We start from the raw sequence: 20,153 nt of genomic DNA, 5'->3' as shown, positions 1-20,153 counted from the left end.
AAACTATTGAAACAGCTACTATAGGGCACACTAATTCAGAGGAACTTTTCATTTAATTTTCAGCCTTTAAAATGTTATTAGAGAAGGAAAAGTCCATGTTTTATTGGAAGCAATGTCCTCAGTGTGTTATCCACCTCCCTGTACCAACTTTAGGGGTAAATTAAATTCTGACAAAATGGATGTCACTCAGTGGAAAAAGCCAATCGTACTCTTAAAATGCAATTACTAAAACAAAAAGGGGGAGACAGATATTATGTGTCACCTCAAAAGAAGCTCAGTCATGCTTTTTATACTTAAAAAAATTTTTTGAATTGTGATGCAGAGGATCGTATAGCAGGTAAAAGGCATCAGGCCTCCTGTACAATAGCCTCCACTGAGTTAGCTAGGTGGAAGGAAGCACAAAACCAGACAAAAGTTTATTCAGATTCAGTAATAATGTAGGGAAGAGGTTGTGTTTTATATCTTTCCAGAAGGAGCAACGCAGCCAATTTGGGTGCCAGAGCGTTACGTCCGTCACCACAATGGACTCAGAGAAGCTCCTGTGTCCCTTCACTCAAAAGGACTGAGAGCTGCCCCATGACAGCAAAGAGGTAGAAGAAGAAAAAAACTGAAAGCTATGCAAGGGACTAAGGTGCCAACATGGAGTCATCTGAAGAAGTTAATGACTGAAGTGCAGCAGATTTTGGAAAAGCAAGAAGTGGAAGCTACTTCTTCAACCATATTCCTGCTCATGCTAGCATCTGTTATCTGCCAGTCTTCTGCAAAGTCTTGAGCAGCCAAGGACTCTGAGTAAATATACACCAGCAGCAAAAGAGACTTTCATTTAGTAGCTAAAAATGTTAACATGTCCATAGTTCTGATTTCTCTCTTATTGTTGTTCTGCATTGGCATTGTTTTGTTATTATTTAATAGCCAGAGTTTTGCTCTTGACATTCAAGTTTTGAAAATGATAACATGTATGTAGTTTAGTTTCGCATTGGCATTGTTTGCAATTATTTTAATATTAGAGTTTTATTCTTAATGTTTAAATTTTACTTTTATTATAGTAGCTTAAAAACAAAAAAAGTGAGATGTAGGGAAGGCACATAGGCATTTCTTTTAACTATTGTCAGCTGAACTCAGGGCGATAGGCAGAGCCACACCCTGGGAACATGCTTCCCCAAGAAGGCTGGACATGTTGTCAGCTTGACTTCATATCAGCCCAGGTGTCAGCAGGGGTGGGTCTAGATATGTAAATCCAGTAATGCTAGGGCCTACTGAAGAATGCAAATAAGCTCCTTTGATCCTATAAAAACAAATGCGCTGCGTGGCTCAGGGAGTCGGTGCCTCTCCATCAGAGATGATGGCATCCCACCTAGCTCCCAGCTTTTTAAATCCATCTCTGCATCTTCTTTCAATTTTTCTTTCTTTAATTTCTTAATCCCCTGCTCCTCCACTCAGCAACCGGACTGTTTCCTTTTCCGTGCTGGACACGGAAAAGAGAGAAAAACCTCTACACCAAAGATTGTGAATGATGACAGGACAAGACACTATAGCAAACTCATTAGTCAACAGAGCCAAATATCAACAGTACAACGATTGAAATTTCTTTTGAGAGCCAAATTTTTTAAACTTGAACTTCTTCTAATGCCACTTCTTCAAAATAGACTCGCTCAGGCCGTGGTATTTTGTGGAAGAGCCACACTCAAGGGGCCAAAGCAGTTTCCCCACCATGGCACTATAGTAATATGATTTTGTTGATTCTTCTTAAAACTTTCTTTAGCTCAATATATTCTAGGCTGTGGCTGTTAAAACATTGCTGTTTATTTTCTAAATCAAGCATGTCAAACTTGTGGCCCACAAAAAATATTTTTGTGGCCCAGCAAATATAATGTTATTTAAGAAATGTTTTAATAAAAATTTCATAATTTAATTTTTCCAATATCTTGTTATACGTAATTAATAACGAGCTACAACATTCGCTAATGACTGATTACTATAATGGTGTTGCATTCATTTCCCTTATGCGTCTCACACGCAGGTGCACCATTTCTCTCCACTAATACCAGCAGCAAATATTTTAGCAGCCGATGGCCATGTCATTAGTCTTGGACTGACTTATTTGGTGTGCGGAACAGGAAATATTTTGCTTTCAGAGAACAAGAAAAATAGGTTTGTGTTATGCTTATTAATTTGTATAGTTATTCAGTGTCTGGTAAGTTAATGTTCAAGAAAAAATATTTTTATTTAAATTTTCTGTTATTTTATGTTAACAGTTACTCATGTATTTCAGCCCTTTGTATTCAGCATGTCTCGATTGGAATAAACCTATCTTTCTATGAAAATTGAGCTTTTGTTTGTTTTCGGCCCACATACACTTCCACCTTGTTTACTTGGCCCCTGTTAGCCTTTGAGTGTGACATGATTGTTCTAAATAGTTCGTTTTTGCTGGGCCTGCTCGGCCTTGACCCCTCACTCCCTGTGCCATTGGCCTTGCACCATATCAGAGGAGGACCGCTGTGTTGTACTGTGTCCTGGCGCTGCTGACCCCCAAAGAGAACACATGAGAAACACCACTCATTGCCTCTCCTTTAGGGCTTTAAGCCCCCTAAGTGCACTTTTCGAAAGAAAGAGTATCTTCAGAGAGCAGCCTGAAGACCCGCCCCTTTTGTTAACACGTTAAGCTCCTTGTCAGTCACTGCTGACTGACACTATACTTTCCGTCCCGAAGACAAAACAGGCTGGGCCTTAACTGAAGTATGGTAGCCATCATCTCAGGTAGAAACTGCTGTTTGGGGCCTGTACTTATTTGTTTGCTAAAACAATAGAAAGTTATTTTGATTTTCTGAACTTATGTATGCTATCCCAATACTCCATTGATGATGGTTTGAATATCCCATTGATTGTGATCTCACTGGTTACTGAAGCACATTCTTCTGGGAACCAGGACAGCACAATTATCCTAAATTGTCTCAGTAGCTACAGATAATGCATTCCGGTTGACTCAGTGGTACCAAAACCAGAACAGCACAATTATTCTAAATTGCCCCAGTGGTCCCAGATAATGTGTTTCTGTTGATTCAGTGATCTGTAGAACCAAAAACTATACTTTAGATCAATTTTGCTTCTGTAACTGCTTGTGCAAACAGATTCCTCATTCCAGACCCGAAGATGTAATCGGTACCTTTGTGATATTCTGCCAATATAAGCCAGATGTGGCAAGCTGTTCCGGGCTGTGAGGTCTGGAGCGCTTTAGCCCCTCGTCAGCCGCCGGCCTTTAATAAGTGACTTCATAATTCGACTTCTTGAGGCGTCCTTTGTAAGATGGGGGTACACTACAACATAACGTGTTAATATCTTTTTATTGATTTCAATGAGGAAGGAAGAGGGAGAGAGAGAGAAATATCAATGATGAGAGAGTCCCCTGACTATAGAATCGAACTGTGACCCCCTGCTTCATGAGTTGATGCTCAAACACTGAGGAACACTGGCCTGGCCAAATCATTGATTTTTAAACCACTTTAGCAAACTACCCAAAAAGAAAAACAAAGAAAATAAAAAATAAAGACAGAAAGTAGGACAAGGATGGTGCCCAGCTGTTTTTTTGTTTTGTTTGTTTTTTTTACTCTTTTACAGGTGAAAGATATTTTAAAGTATTATCTCAAGAAAATAGTTTTTCATTTCTTATTCATAAACTTCATTATTGTCTATGTGTCAGGCACAATTTAGTACAAAAACAAAACTAAATTATTAACCTATTTTGTGAAATGAAACCTAAACCAATTTGCATTGTTTCAATAAGAGTGTCAAACAGATATTAAACAATTAACAAAACATTATCAAAAATTTATTTCCTTTTAGATGGCAGATCATCATGGAAAATGACTGGACAACGATTTTCTAGCAAAAGAAGCGGCCCCAAGAAAAAAACGGACCGCCCGAGGAATAAGCTGCAAACGGACAGCAAAGCCCCGCCCAGGAGGGCTGAGCTGAGCCCTGAGCACCGCCTCCTGGGGTCCAGCCTGAGGCTCTCCTCCGACCCGACCCCGGGTCTCTACAGGATCTGCAACTCGGGGGGAGGGGTGCAGACCCGCCCCTCCCCGCCTCCGGTCGGTCACGGCTCCCGGCCCCTCCTCCGGGTCCGCTCCTCCCGCGCCCCCCTCCCGCCCTCCAGCGCCGGCGCCGTCCGCCTCCCGCCCAGCAGCGCGGCCCGCACCGCCTCGGGCGCCGCAGCGGCCATGGCTGCCGACGGGGCGGATGAGCGCTCGCCTCTGCTGTCCGCCCCCCACTCGGGACACGTCACCCCCTCCGCCCCGCCGCGCTTCCCGGAAAGCAGCCCGCGAGGTGAGACCCGCACCGCCTTCCACCGCGGCCGGCGGGAGAGGGGCGTGTGTGTGGGGGGAGGGGCGCTGTCAGGGGGAACAGGGGGAGGGAAGGGGGAGGGGTGCTGTCCCCAGGGGGGAGAGGAGCGTTTGGGGGGGTTGGCGGGGGAGGCGCGCTGTCCCGGGGTGGGGGGTGGGGAGAGGGGTCGCTGTGGGGGGAAGAGGGGCGCTGTCCGGGGTGGGGGTGGGGGGTGGGGAGGGGTCGCTGTGGGGGGAAGAGGGGCGCTGTCCGGGGTGGGGGTGGGGAGGAGGAGGGGTCGCTGTGGGGGGAAGAGGGGCGCTGTCCGGGGTGGGGGTGGGGGGTGGGGAGGGGTCGCTGTGGGGGGAAGAGGGGCGCTGTCCGGGGTGGGGGTGGGGAGAGGGGAGGGGCGCCGACTGCCTGGCTGCAGGCTTTCTGGTGAGAGAGTGCGCGCCCCCGCTCTGACCTGGGTTTGGGGCGCCACGGGCTTGGGGAGCCGGCCTCGCGGGTTCAGAGCGGACTCGGGCCTGGGGAGGGGGCGCTCCGGGTCGGCTCAAACCCTCTCCGCTGCGGAGGAGCCCGGGGCGCTGCTCACCTTGGCTTTTGTCCTTGAAAAGCTTCCTCTGGAAAAGGTGCGTCTGCTAGGCTCGCCCCCCAATGCTGGGGTCAGTCCGGGCATGGCCTTAACGACGGGACAGAGTGCACCCCTTTTCCTGTGGGCCCGGGAGCCCGGCCTCTCCTCTTACTGCTGCTTGGGGATGAGGAGGGAGACGGAAGATGGGGTGTTTGTGATGTGTATCTCGGTGAGATTGAAATGAACTCTAATAAGAACCCAAGTTAATACTGTGTATATGTCTATCCATTTTCTTCACTAGATAAAGTCCAAAAAGAATTGATAGCTTTTTGGGAACTGGAGAAAGAAGGATCTATTTACCAAATTATTAAATTTATTCACAGATCTTTGTTGTAAGCCTTTTAGTTCACTGGTGTGGGTAAAATAGGCGGGTCAGGAGTGGAGAAAATGGAAGGCGATACTGACAAAAACACTTAAGAGGAGTGAGATTGGTCAAAAACGGCTCTTGCAAATGTAGCTTCAGTGCATCTGTCTTTCCCAGATGAGTGTGAGGGGTTTAAAAACCCTCAATGCTGACAATCCGGGCAGACCGTGTTTCTTGCTCACACTTTTCCCAAGTCGCAGCTGGAAGTGGAGCGGCTGTGGAGCAGGTTAAACGTGTGTAGTATTTAACTGTTTTTACTTAACACATGATAGCTTGGAAAGCAACTACTGAGCTCTTAATCCACACTTAGCAAAAGCAGGAAAGTGAAAAGAAGTTTAGCTGTGAATATTTCAACGTGATCAATGAGTGAGAAAGAAGGTACAAAATCGAACAGAAACTGACCCGAGAAAGCACAGGGTCCTGCTCTGGGCCAGCATTAAACTCTGCCAGAGGATGCCAAGCGGAGAACTTCTTCAGTGGGCACATTTGATACAATATCTCACTGTTATCTAACTATTATGGTCTAGAATATGTTTAACTACTTATCAATTAATGTTTCAACTTTATCAAGCCACCCTTTTAACACAAAATATTTGACAGTTTGTTAAGAGGAGGAGTTTGGGTTTAACTAACTTCCTATAATAGATTTCATGTCCTCTATGTCGCATCTATGTTTTTTGATCAAATACTGGCTAGATTATTCCACCAAATGGTCATACTCATAGATCTGCCTGTAGACTTCATTTGTCATATATTTGTTTAATCTGATAAGACTCCTCAAACTGCAAAATAAGGTACAAGTTTCAGTTCAGCCACTGAGAAAAAGAAGTTTCATTCCAGAAGACTTTTAAGAACCAAAGAAATTCAAGTGTGAAAAAACAGAATTGGACTGAGTACATTTTAAAGATATTGGCTTTATTCAATGATTCATGGCTCTGGCAGCATCCCATCCAGCCAATAGAAGGGAGCTGCGAGGAGCTCTGCCAATGAGAGACTGTTCTAGGTAGGAGGAGGCGGGAACAAGGAAGTCCTGTGGCAAAGCACGGGCTGGCTGTGCCCAGGACCCTTTGCTGGGGGATGACAGATGAGCTCCCAGGGCTGACCTGCAGCTCCCCAGGGACTAGTTTACTTACCCTCCCCTTCCCGGAGGGGCTGCCCTGCGCCTGCCTCCTCTGGCTGACTTGGGCTGAGCATAAGTTGCTCCATGTGGGGCCTGCTGCCTTGTTTTTAACAACTGCTTTAGCAAAAAGTTCTTTCTGCCTTGCAGCAGAATACCCTTTCTTCCTAACGGGAAAAGGAGACAGGTTAAATAAGTAGAAACTACTTTCTAAGGGGGGTTGGGGGTCAGGGTGCTTCAGAGTTCGTGTTGCTTTGGCACTTTTCTAGATTTTTTCCCTTTCCCTGGCTGCTGTTGTAAAGCTAATCTCTTTTTCTATGTAAGAATAAAAAATATATATGTGAAAAATAAATGTAAAGCATAGCTCCTTTCTCTGGCTTTCGGGTGAGTTTGTTGAGCTTTGTATGACCGCACCCCTTATTGTGGCCTCAGGGACAACCTGCCGCAGGTGTGGTTCGGCCTGGGGGGTACACCTCTGCCAGTGCCCAGCTGGGGACCCTGGGACTGTAAGTTCACATCCTTGGGATCGGCCTGCCATCTGACCGGGCCTTTTGCTCTCCCTGCCTGCGACACCATGTTCTTGGTATGGACCCTGGATACTCTAGCACAGTGGTCGGCAAACTCATTAGTCAACAGAGCCAAATAGCAACAGTACAACTTTTGAGAGCCACATTTTTTAAACTTAAACTTCTTCTAACGCCACTTCTTCAAAATAGACTCGCCCAGGCCGTGGTATTTTGTGGAAGAGCCACACTCAAGGGGCCAAAGAGCCGCATGTGGCTCGCGAGCCGTGGTTTGCCCCGCAGGCTCCCTCTGAGGGTCTGGAGCGAGCTGCTCGGTAGGAGCCCAGCGTCCGCCGTGGGTGTGGAGGAGCGGCGTGGGCTCTGCCCTCAGGAAGCTCCCTGGCACGCTCCCGCGAGGGCACCGCCACCGGAGCCGTGCCTTGTGCTAAGAACGGGAGCTCTTCCAGCCCCTCCAGGCCTCATGCTCCCTGGGGCCCTGACGTGTTTTCCGCACAGCGGCCGGTGCAGAACAGATGCTGGGAAGTCCTGTGCCACCTGCTCCTGGGGTGCCCGCAGGTACCTGTAGGAATCCCTTTCCACGTCCCGCGTGGTCCAGGGTTCCGGTTCAGGGTTCGAGTTCTGGAGAAGGGCCGCACACAAATGAATGGAGACTTGAAGAAATTCAATTTGGCGAAATGGGGGGCCAGGCGGTAGTCCACCTCTAGTGGGAGAACTACTGACTGCTCTGGCCCTGCCGTCCCTTTTATTGAGGCTTTGGGGAAAACATCTTAGCCAGGATAAACAGAAATTTACAGGGGAAAAACAAAGGTGGAGGCTGCTTCAGCTAACAATGTCTCAACTAAAGGGTGAGTGGTTACAGCAATTAAGGTTGTTGACCAGCCTTCCTGTCTTCCTGTCAACATCTCTCTTTTAGTGAAACTGATTTGTTTCCGACAGGTGCCCGCCCGCAGGTGCCCGCCCCCAGGTGCCCACCCACAGGTGCCCGCCTGCAGGTGTGTGCCCGCCCCCAGGTGCCCGCCTCCAGGTGTGTGCCTGCCCCCAGGTGCCCGCCCCCAGGTGCCCGCCTGCAGGTGTGTGCCCGCCCCCAGGTGCCCGCCTCCAAGTGCCCACCTCCAGGTGTGTGCCCGCCCCCAGGTGCCCGCCCCCAGGTGCCCGCCTCCAGGTGCCCACCTCCAGGTGTGTGCCCGCCCCCAGGTGCCCGCCCCCAGGTGCCCGCCCCCAGGTGCCCGCCTCCAGGTGCCCACCTCCAGGTGTGTGCCCGCCCCCAGGTGCCCGCCCCCAGGTGCCCGCCTCCAGGTGCCCACCTCCAGGTGTGTGCACGCCCCCAGGTACCCGCCTCCAGGTGCATGCCCCCAGGTGCGTGTCACCTGACCGGAGCTGCAGAGCTCTGGGCTATCTGGACTCTCTCTGGCCTCAGAGCTCACGAGGACTCACATCCCCTCCTGCCATTAGAAAGCTGGGGTTGCCTGGGGGCAGCCGCCACAGGCAGCACACAGGCAAAAGGACAGAGGGGACCGGTCTCTCCTCCTGTGTCTGTCCGACCTCGGCAGTGGCGGTGGGCGCTGGCCCTGCAGTCCTCCCGGGAGTGGCATTGCTGCTGGTCGTTCCAGGGGCCTCTAGGGAAACCCACCCCCTCGCTCTGTGGGTCAGAACCCGTGTTGCCGGTTGCCAAGAATGTCTGTCCCCATCATACATTCAGGCCCCGGGGAAGTAACTGCAGAGTGGGTCCTCGGGTGCCCGGGCGATGGGAGTGGGTGCTGGGCCAGCCATTGCCTGTCACCTGGACCACGGGCCTCTGCACCACGGGCCTCTGGACCACGGGCCTCTGCACCACGGGCCTCTGGACCACGGGCCTCTGGACCACGGGCCTCTGGATCACGGGCCTCTGGATCACGGGCCTCTGCACCACGGGCCTCTGCACCACGGGCCTCTGGACCACGGGCCTCTGGATCACGGGCCTCTGCACCACGGGCCTCTGGACCATGGGCCTCTGGATCACGGGCCTCTGGATCACGGGCCTCTGGACCACGGGCATCTGGATCACGGGCCTCTGGACCACGGGCCTCTGGACCACGGGCCTCTGCACCACGGGCCTCTGGACCATGGGCCTCTGGATCACGGGCCTCTGGACCACGGGCCTCTGGACCACGGGCCTCTGCACCACGGGCCTCTGGATCACGGGCCTCTGGATCACGGGCCTCTGCACCACGGGCCGCTGGACCACGGGCCTCTGCACCACGGGCCTCTGGACCACGGGCCTCTGCACCACGGGCCTCTGCACCACGGGCCTCTGGACCACGGGCCTCTGGATCACGGGCCTCTGGATCACGGGCCTCTGGATCACGGGCCTCTGGACCACGGGCCTCTGCACCACGGGCCTCTGGATCACGGGCCTCTGGATCACGGGCCTCTGGACCACGGGCCTCTGGATCACGGGCCTCTGGATCACGGGCCTCTGCACCACGGGCCTCTGGATCACGGGCCTCTGGATCACGGGCCTCTGCACCACGGGCCTCTGGATCACGGGCCTCTGGACCACGGGCCTCTGGATCACGGGCCTCTGGATCACGGGCCTCTGCACCACGGGCCTCTGGACCACGGGCCTCTGCACCACGGGCCTCTGGACCACGGGCCGCTGGATCACGGGCCTCTGCACCACGGGCCTCTGGATCACGGGCCTCTGCACCACGGGCCTCTGCACCACGGGCCTCTGCACCACGGGCCTCTGGATCACGGGCCTCTGCACCACGGGCCTCTGGACCACGGGCCTCTGGACCACGGGCCTCTGCACCACGGGCCTCTGGACCATGGGCCTCTGCACCACGGGCCTCTGGACCACGGGCCTCTGGACCAGGTGGAAGTTTGAGTGGAATCAGCACAGGTAAGAGCCAGTGTCTGTGAAGCCTGTGAGGTGGGGCACCAAGCGTCCCTCTGCCTGGACCCTGGCTCTGGGGGCGGCGGGGAGGGACCAGGGCCCGCGGGCCGTGATGCTGGCTCCGCTCCCAGGGCACAGCCACCTACAGGGACCGCCTGGGCTGCAAGCTGCTTCGTCAGAAACTGTTTGGCTACTCACGTCAGTTTGCTGGTTACAAGACCTGGTTTTTTTGTTGTTGTTGTTTCCCTTTTTTTTTAAATTTAATTTTATTGTTTAAAGCATTACATATAGTAGTACATATATCTCCTTTTTCCCCCATAGACCTTCCCCCAGCCTCCCCTACCCCTGTCACATGCCCTCAGCCCCCTCCCCCCCACCACCACCAGTGTCTTGTGTCCATTGGTGTGCTTATATGCATGCATACAAGTCCTTCGGTTGATCTCTTTCCCCCTCCCTAACACTCCCCAGCCTTCCCGCTGTAATTTGTCAGTCTGTTCGGTGCTTTACTGCCTCTGTGTCTATCTTTTTGTTCATCAGGTTATAATGTTCTCTATTTTCCATAAATGAGTGAGATCATGTGGTATTTTCTTTCATTGACTGGCTTATTTCACTTAGCATAATGTTCTCCAGTCCATCCAGGTTGCTGCAAATGGTAAGAATTCCTTCTTTTTTATGGCAGCATAGTATTCCATTGTGTAGATGTACCACAGTTTTCTGATCCACTCATCTGCTGACGGGCACCTAGGCTGTTTCCAAATCTTAGCTATGGTGAATTGTGCTGCTATGAACATAGGGGTGCATATATCCTTTCTGATTGGTGTTTCTAGTTTCTTGGGATATATTCATAGAAGTGGGATCGCTGGGTCAAATGGCAGTTCCATTTTCAGTTTTTTGAGGAAACTCCATACTGTTCTCCACAGTGGCTGCACCAGTCTGCATTCCCACCAGCAGTGCACGAGGGTTCCTTTTTCTCCGCATCCTTGCCAACACTTGTCGTTTGTTGATTTGTTGATGATAGCCATTCTGACAGGTGTGAGATGGTACCGCATTGTCGTTTTGATTTGCATCTCTCGGATAATTAGTGACTTTGAGCATGTTTTCATGTGTCTCTTGGCCTTCCTTCTGTCTTCTTTCCAAAAGATTCTATTTAGGTCCGTTGCCCCTTTTTTATTGGATCATTTATCTTCCTTTTATTAAGTTGTATGAGTTTCCTGTAGATGTTGGAGATTAAACCTTTATCAGTGATAACATTTGCAAATATGTTCTCCCATACAGTGGGATTTCTTGCTGTTTTGTTGATGGTTGCTCTTGCTGTAAAAAAGCTTTTTATTTTGATGTAGTCCCATTTGTTAATTTTCTCTTTAGCTTCCATTGCCCTAGGGGCAGTGTCAGTGAAGAAGTTTGGCATATGTCTGAGATTTTGCTGCCTGTGGATTCCTCTAGTATTTTTATGGTTTCCCGTCTTATGTTTAAGTCCTGTATCATTTTGAGTTTATTTTTGTGTATGGTGTAAGTTGGTGATCTAGTTTCATTTTTTGCATGTGTGTGTCCAATTTTCCCAACACCATTTATTGAAGACTCCATTGTGTGTTCATGCCTCCTTTGTCAAATATTAAGGACCTGGGTTTTTTAAATTGCATCTAACAAGTGACACCCTTTTCAAGCCTAGACTTACTTCAGCTAGCTGCTGCCCCTGTCCTTGTGGGTCAGTGTTCTCCCATCCACCATTTCCCACAGCCCCCGCTCCCCCCCACCTCTGGCGTCTCTGTTGCTGGCGCCAGCTCTCAGAGGCGGAGGCGGGGAGGGTGGGGCAGGAGGTGGGAGGGATGCGGGGGGGGGGGGGTGGGAACAGCGGAGGGGGGTGGGGGCAGAGGCAGAGGCAGCCGGGAGCGCAGTCGGAGCTCACCGGGGGGCGTTCTCGAAACCCACGAGAACGTTGTAAACGTTCTTCCTGTGCCTCGCGGCATCTGCTATAAAATAAGGACACGGCTTGTGGTCCGTGGCGCTGTCTCTCCAGGAGAGAGGGCAGCGTCCCCCCGCCTCTGAGCCTTTGGCTGCTGCTTCTGCCTCCTGCTCGGGGCGCTCGGGCATCTCAGCGCGATCAACGTGAGGCCGAGCCGTCACCTCCAGGGACACTGATCAGCCCGGCGGCCGCAGACCACACCGAGTGCGCCCGCCCGTCTGGCCTCGCCCCGCTGCTGCCTTGGGCCCAGCCCAGTGTGAGGCTGCGGGGCGCGGCCAGAGTTTGGGCAGGTCCGAGCCTCGGACTGATGAGCGGGCACAGTCCTCTCACGGCCACGTGCAAGTCCAGCGTGGAGGGCAGAGCCTCCCAGCACCATTGTAGCCAAAAGCTGGAGTTTAAGCGTGAACCTGTGGTCCGAACGCGTGGCCCCACGTGCCTGAGTGACGTGGGCTTGATCGAGTTCAGGTGCATGTAACTGAGTAGGATCGAAACCCACGAGAACGTTGTAAACGTTCTTCCTGTGCCTCGCGGCATCTGCTATAAAATAAGGACACGGCTTGTGGTCCGTGGCGCTGTCTCTCCAGGAGAGAGGGCAGCGTCCCCCCGAGACCCAGCTTTCCTCTCTGTCTGTCTTTTCTGACCCTTCCCCGCCCCCTCAGGCTCACTGAACCTGCTGAGCTGGCGGCACAGAAGGCCCCTGGGGCTGAGGAGGCCGTGGCCACCGGCCCCCACGTGAGGTCCTCCCCCCACTCCTCTCCCAGGCTGCAGGGCTCCGGCTGCGTATTTTATCAAAGCTTCCTTCACCCCGAGTCACACCGGTACTTGACCTGCCGGGCAATTGGACACCAGGTCCTGGCTGCGGGTGTGGAGGGGACAGGGGTGGGAGGAAGGGGCTCAGCGAGAAGGCCGCCCTGGGCACTGAGCGGCTGGGGGCGGCCAGGCAGAGCCCCGGAGGGAGGCGTCTCCTCAGACACAGGACCAACGCCCTCCTCAGAAGCCAGGCTCCGCGGGCGAGGGGAGCGCTCTCTGCTCTGGTGGTGCTTCATAATTCTGAGATCCACACAATGAGATGTGTGTCTCGTTTCCAGCAATAGAAGCCCTGAGAAATAAGTGGTGGTTTGGGCTGTGACAGAAGGTCTCTGGCTGTCTGAGGAGGCCTTGAGCGGAGAGCTTCTCGTTTTCTTTCTGTCAAGGCTCCAGTGGACGTGAGGCCACCCAGGCCACAGTCCGTGCAGGGCTGGCCCTGCTGTGGGGCGGCCCATTCCGCCTGGGGGAAGCTCCGCTTGTGCCATCGTCACCACCCGAGCCCTCCAGCCCTGCCCAGGGTCACTTCCTGGGTGCGAGTTACATAAGTGAAGACCTGGAGGTAGAAACCACGCAGTAAAATATAATAGAAGTAATGGTAGAAAGTTATTACTTAGGTAACTAAAAGGTAAAAATATGGCTCTAAGGCAGTGATTTCCAACCCGCGTGCCACGTGAGTTTTTAAGACTAGTCAGGGGCACTGACCTCTTTTCCCTCAGATTGTCAAATAAATGACAACAGCCAACAAATAGCCATCTTGTGAGAATGAATAAAATATACCTGTTTTTTCGGTCAGATTGGCAAAAAATACATTTTTTGGTGTGCTAGAGGGTTTAGTAATTAGTTCCTGTGTGCCCTGAGACGGGTTCAGAAGCAGGAACCAGCTGCCCCGCGGGCGGACAGAACAGGCTGGGCTGGAGCTGTTAGTGTCACTTAGAGGAGGAGCCCGACACCAGCCTCCCCGGGCTCCGTGACCCCCTGACCCCCTGACCCCCGGCCCCGCTGACCCCCGGGGACCAGGCGGGCAGAGCCACGCGGGGTCTGCAGAGCTCCAGCCACGGAGGACAGAGGACGAAGCCGAGGAGCGGGGCTCGGACCTGAGCCTCAGCAGCCTCATCGCCAGCACATTCCCCTCCGAGCTGGCTGCAGCCGGACGGCCCTTCGGAGGGGGTCCTGGCTCTGGAGGAAGCCACGGGTCTCCTGGAATAGTTTTGTTTCTTTGGATTCAGGGAGGAGAGAACAAAAGGTGGGCTTCCCTTTCTCTGTCACTCGCCCAGCCGCCCTCTCCGCAAACAGCCCAGGAGGAGAGAGCAGGGCTTTCCCCGCAGGCTGCTCCTGACCCTCCCCTTGACCGTCCTGTAACCATCGCAGCCCCAAATCCTCTCATGTTACCTGACGTCATTTTTCTGTTTCAGCACAGGCTAGCTATATAGAGTCTTTATACAGTGGACTACTTCTTGGCCATAAAAAAGGAGGAAATCTTACCTTTCGAGACAGCATGGATGGGTGGGCCTGGAGAGTATTATGCTAAGTGAAATAAGCCAATCAGGGAAAGACAAATGCCATATGATTTCACTTACATGTATAACCTAATGAACAAAATATAAACAGACTCATAGATACGAAACAGACTGACAGCTGTCGGGCGGGAGGGGTGTTGTGTGGGGCTGCATGAAAAAGGTGAAGGGATTCACCAAAAAGAAAAAAATGCATCGACACAGAGAACAGTATGGAGGGAAAGGGGTGGGGGAGGTAGGAGAGGGTGGAGTGAAGGAGACTTGACTTTGGATACATGCACAGCTGATGTGTTATAAAATGTAAATATAAATTCAATACCATTTTTAAAAAAGCGTGTAATAGTGAATAAGTGAATTAACTGGAGAACATTTCCACTGAAGACACTTGTAAAGGGAGGACTGAGATGATACCATTCAGAGTGTCCAACAGACAGCGTCAGCCTTTCCAGGGCTGGGGACTTAGCCCAGACAGTGTGAAGTGTGGGTCACACACCAGGATGGATCTGTAGGACAGAGGGGCTGTTTGCCGTCAAATAGATAAATTTGATGTTTGGTGTTTGCGATGGGAAAATGTAATTTGACCACTTGTGCATTTACAGAATTATAATGGTCCTTGGAGTGTTTTGAAGAACATTACATATACCTTGTCATCCATATTCTTCCATCCTGCCTTTCTCACAAGTCTCAGATTTTCTATAGAGATTTTTATTATTGTGAACAGATTGTGTTTTCATACTCTCTTCTAGTTTTTATTTTCCCTGCTTCTCTTTTCCTTCTCCTAATCCCCTTGAACTCAAATGTGATTCTTGTCTACGTGTTCTAACAGAAGCCTCACCACTCCGGCTGTCTCTCCCTCAGTAAGTAATTATTCATGAAGGGAGGAAGCTGTGACTGGAGCGGCCTCTGGGAGAGCAGTCAGCTCTTGGCTTTGCTGAAGTGCTTGTAACACTATTCAAAAGTCAAAACCTCTGGGCCTCGCTTTTCCCTAATATAAAGAAATTAGACTGTACAATTCCTAAGATGCTTGAATTTCTAACATTATACAATTCTAAAAATTTGAGAGAGTTCGTCAGGATGGAGGACTGCTCACATGTAGGAAAAATGCTCCTCAGATAGGCAAAACCCATAAAGAAAATGACTATTGTTTAAGTAACAAGACTTTCAAAATGCATAATTTTTGTGACTCTTAATACCTACTTACCCCTGGTTCTAAGATCACAGTACACTCTTTATACAGGGCAGAGATTTAAATTAGGTATGGTGATGAACTGCTGACCATTTGAATGTGAAGGAGATCAAATGAACAATCTGAGTTGCTAATTATTGTAGGTTTACTAACTGTGGAATACACTTCTGGAATTACAGGGCCATTATAAGAGAACTAGAGGCCCGGTGCACGAAATTCATGCACGGGGGGGGGGGGTGTCCCTCAGCCCAGCCTGCACCCTCTCCAATCTGGGACCCCTCGAGGGATGTCTGACTGCCCGTTTAGACAAGATCCCGGTGGGATCAGGCCTAAACGGGCATTCGGACATCCCTCTCACAATCCAGGACTGCTGGCTCCCAACTGCTCGCCTGCCTGCCTTCCTGATTGCCCCTAACTGCTTCTGCCTACCAGCCTGATCACCCCCAACCACTCCCCTGCCAGCCTGATTGATGTCTAACTGCTCCCCTGCCAGCATGTTTGCCCCCAACTTCCCTCCTCTGCCAGCCTGGTCACCCCTAACTGCCCTCTCCTGCAGGGTTGATCACCTCCAACTGCCCTCCTCTGCCGGCCTGGTCACCCCTAACTGCCCTCCCTTGAAAGATTGATTGCCCCCAACTGCCCTCCCTTGCAGGCCTGGTCCTTCCCAACTGCCCTTCCCTGCTGGCCTTGATTGCCCCCAACTGCCCTCCCTTGCAGGCCTGGTCCCTCCCAACTGTCCTTCACCTGCTGGCCATCTTGTGGTGGCCATCTTGTGTCCACATGGGGGAAGGATCTTTGACCACATGGGGGCAGCCATATTGTGTGTTGGAGTGATGGTCAATCTGCATATTACTCTTTTATTAGATAGGATAGAGGCCTGGTACAGGGGTGGGGGCCAGCTGGTTTGCCCTGAAGGGTGTCCCGGATCAGGGTGGGGGTTCCCTTGGGGCGTGGGGCAGCCTGGGCAAGGGGCCTGAGGTGGTTTGCAGGCAGGCCACGCCCCCTGGCGACCCAAGCGGAGGCCCTAGTATCTGGAATTTATTTATCTTCTACAATTGAAACTTTGTAGCCTGGAGCGGAGCCAAGCCTCCTGCTCACTCCATGGCAGCAGCCATTTCTGTTGGAATGTATGTATCTTCTATAATTGAAATTTTGTAGCCTGGAGCAGAGGCCTGGGCCGGCCAGGGCTGCAGAAGCTTTGCTTCCTCCATTGCCTGGGGCAACCCTAGCCTCCTGCTCTTCCAGCGCCGTGGCTGCCGCCATTTCTGTTGGAATTTATTTACCTTCTATAATTGAAACTTTGTACCCTTGAGTGGAGGCCTGAGCCCGCCAGGGTATGTGGAAAGCTTGGCTTCCTCCATTGCCAGGGAAACCCAAGCCTCCCTCCTGCTCTCTGTGGCTGCAGCCATCTTGGTTTGGGTTAATTTGCATACTCGCTCTGATAGGCTGGTGGGAGTGGCTGGTGAGCGTGGCTTGTGGGTATAGCAGAGTGATGGTTAACTTGCATATTACTCTTTTATTAGATAGGATATAGAGTTACTAGAGGCTTGATGCATGAATTCGTGCACTGGTGGGGTCCATCGGCCTGGCCTACACTCTTTTACAATCTGGGACCCCTTGCAGGATGTTGAAGAGCCAGCATAAATACAGGCAGTCCACAGGTTACGTCAGACTCGATTTACTTCGTTTCATTGTTACTTCGCCATCTCCCATTTACAGTGTTTATATAAAAAAAAAGTTCCATCATTTCCTTGTATGTACATATGTGCTTTATGTTTTTTATTATTTATTTACCACAAGTAAAGGTCAGGAATTGTTATCTTTCTTTTAATTTTTTTTATTTAATAAATATTTATTGTTCAGATTATTACAATTGTTCCTCTTTTTCCCCCATAGCTCCCTTCCACCCAGTTCCCACCCCACCCTCAGCCCTTACCTCTCCACCACTGTCCTCATCCATAGGTGTATGATTTTTGTCCAGTCTCTTCCCCGACCCCCCACACCCCTTTCCCCCCAAGAATTGTCAGTCCACTCCCTTTCCATGCCCCTGATTCTATTATATTCACCAGTTTATTCTGTTAATCAGATTTTTTATTCACTTGATTTTTAGGTTCACTTGTTAATAGATATGTATTTGTTGTTCATAATTTTTATATTTACCTTTTTCTTCTTCTTCCTCTTCTTAAAGAATACCTTTTAGCATTTCATATAATACTGGTTTGGTGGTGATGAACTCCTTTAGCTTTTTCTTATCTGTGAAGCTCTTTGTCTGACCTTCAATTCTGAATGATAGCTTTGCTGGGTAGAGTAATCTTGGTTATAGGTTCTTGCTATTCATCACTTTGACTATTTCTTGCCACTCCTGGCTGGCCTGCATAGTTTCTGTTGAGAAATCAGCTGACAATCTTGTAGGTAACTAACTGTTTTTCTCTTGTTTTTAATATTCTTTCTTTGTCTTTTGCTCTTGGCATTTTAATTATGATGTGTCTTGGTGTGGTCCTCTTTGGATTCCTTTTGTTTGGGGTTCTCTGTGCTTCCTGGACTTGTAAGTCTATTTCTTTCACCAGGTGGGGGAAGTTTTCGGTCATTATTTCTTCAAATAGGTTTTCAGTATCTTGCTCTCTTTCTTCTTCTGGCACCCTCATAATTCAGATGTTTGTACGCTTGAAGTTGTCCCAGAGGCTCCTTACACTATCTTCATATTTTTGGATTCTTTTTTCTTTTTTCTTTTCCTGTTGAGTGTTTTTTGCTTCTTTGTATTTCAAATCTTTGACTTGATTCTTGCATTCCTCTGGTCTGCTGTTGGATCTCTGTATAATATTTTTTATTTCAGTCAGTGTATGTTTAATTTCTAGTTGGTCTTTTTTCATAACCTTGAGGGTCTCGCTAAATTTATTGGCCTTTTCTAGAAAATTCTTGAAAAACCTTATAACCGTGGTTTTGAATTCTATAGTCAGTCATTTGCTTTCCTTCATTTCTTTCGTTTGTGATCTGTTTCTTTGTCTCCACATTTTGGCTGCTTCCCTGAGTTGATAGAGTGGCTTTGTGTGCTAGGTGTCCTATAGAGCCCAGTGGCTCAGCCTCCCCAGTTACCTGAGGTGGACACACTTGGTGCACCCCTTTGTGGACTGTGTGCACAGTCTTGTTGTAGTTAACCCTAGATCACTGGGAGGAATTGACCTCCAGGCCAATTGGCTGTGAGGATCAGCTGTGTCTACGCTGGGAGAACTTCTGTGCTGGAGACACCCTTATGAGACAAGATTTGCAAAAGCCTCTGTGCTCAAGTTGGATGGGGTGGAGTCTCAGGGTGGAACAGGCAGCACTGGTTTCCTCGTCAGCCCTGCCCTAAGAGGACCCTTAGTCTGAATGTCCCACGGTAATCGCTGCAAGCACCTCTGAGAGAAAGCCGCCCTCGGGTTTTGCCCGCTGCCAGACAGTCCAGTTTCTCCCCGAATGAGTCTGGGTACCCAGAGTCTCGCCCGGAACTGAAGTTCAGTGCAGTCGGGAGCTTTTGTCTCCCTCCTGCTTGAGAAAGGCAGCCACGTACTCGCCCACTCTCCGCGCACGTGCGTCTCAGTACCTCTGCCTTCCGCAGCTTCTCTGAGTCTCAGTGTGCTTTTCTCTTTCCTTCTAGTTGTAGAATTTCCACTCAGCCAGCTTTCCTGTGGTTCTGGATGATGTCTATTTTGTATTTTAGTTGTAGTTTTGAAATTGTTGTGCGAGGCAGCAGTTTAGGTGTTTACCTATGCCACCATCTTGGTTTCTCCTCTTAATTTTTTTTTTTTTACTGTTTCACTTCATTACTGCTGTGTCTGCTCCACGTGAGTGACATAGGTGCTTATGTAAGTGGGTTCTGACTTACAGCGAAAATCGCGTTACATCACTCCATAGGTACGGACGTAAACCAAGGATTGCCTATATAGATAGTGAAGGTTTCCTGGGATAAAAGTGCATGAGATATGTCCACATCAGCTTAGGGCTGAAATAGTGGACAGAACATTAAAGTGATTGGGTGGAGAACAGTGTTTATTGGCGCAATCAGGCAGTGACTTCTGTCACTCTATTGCTCTCCCGACTGGATTCCATTCTGGGGCCCAGAGACCCCCTCCCTCGTGCTGGCGGGCGGCGCCCTTCCAGGTGGGAAAGAGCCCTTCCAGTCACGCTGCCTCCCCTGCAGGACCCGCTGCTCTGTGAGGAGCGGGCAGCCATAGGCAGAATGTGCTTTCCCGGGAGAAATGCATGTGTCTCATAAACATCAGTGACTCACTCATTTACTCTTTCATTCCTCCTTCCAGATAACAGATATTTAGTGAGCGTCTCTCAGAGACCAGACACCATGGAAGAGCTTGTAAATCAGTCCAAGCAAGCCTCACGGAACTTATAACCTCTCCATGTTAGATTTATAATCTTCACTGGGTATTGTTCTCTCTCCCTCTGCTTCCCAAGTTTCTGAAATAGTAGATTTGGGCATATTTTTGTCATTGAAGGCTTTTTAAAAAAGATTAGACATTATGAAAAGTTAAATAAAAATAAAAAAGAGAAATTATGTAGTGCAAGTTTTAGAGAGAAAATTCACAGGATTTCGCTGGCTCTGGTGCAAATATTTTGTCAGGTCACCCTGAGACTTTCTATTTGAGCCCAGATCTCGCCCGAGTTCTGTGTCCTTTTGTGTGATTGTGATTATGGCCTCCTTCCCTCAACTCCACTGCACTTGTTCTCTTTGTAATATTTTCCTGTCTTTACATTTATTTTCTATCCTACTATGTAAGATCGAGGCCTGCGTTATAGGCCTGTGTCATAAGGGAAAGGCAAGAGAGGAAGCTCGCATTCACTGGTAATGCTATCGCTC

General features: G+C 50.2%; 1 protein-coding gene and 1 long non-coding RNA gene across 4 annotated transcripts in view; one reads left to right on the top strand and one right to left on the bottom strand.

Annotated features, from left to right (window-relative positions):
* The window catches only part of LOC307113860, a 28,112-nt gene extending 19,328 nt beyond the window's left edge, over positions 1 to 8,784 (bottom strand). Inside the window, exon 1 of the long non-coding RNA XR_013814907.1 lies at positions 4,916 to 8,784. This is a non-coding gene — a long non-coding RNA (uncharacterized lncRNA). The remainder of the gene's footprint in view (positions 1 to 4,915) is intronic.
* PIP4P2 (phosphatidylinositol-4,5-bisphosphate 4-phosphatase 2) overlaps positions 4,003 to 20,153 on the top strand; it is a 40,301-nt gene continuing 24,150 nt past the window's right edge. For all 3 annotated transcript variants that reach the window (XR_013814905.1, XM_079795818.1, XM_079795817.1), the window contains exon 1: positions 4,003 to 4,323. Coding sequence is in view for 2 of the 3 variants with exons in the window: in XM_079795818.1 (XP_079651944.1) it covers positions 4,218 to 4,323 (106 nt within the window). In the remaining variant the exon portion in view is untranslated. The remainder of the gene's footprint in view (positions 4,324 to 20,153) is intronic.

The sequence above is a fragment of the Cnephaeus nilssonii genome, assembly GCF_951640355.1.
Source record: "Cnephaeus nilssonii genome assembly, chromosome: 18".
NCBI classification, from domain to species: Eukaryota; Metazoa; Chordata; class Mammalia; order Chiroptera; family Vespertilionidae; genus Cnephaeus; species Cnephaeus nilssonii.
Note: the sequence above shows the minus strand (reverse complement) of the source record. Positions and strands in the feature narration are given on the sequence as shown.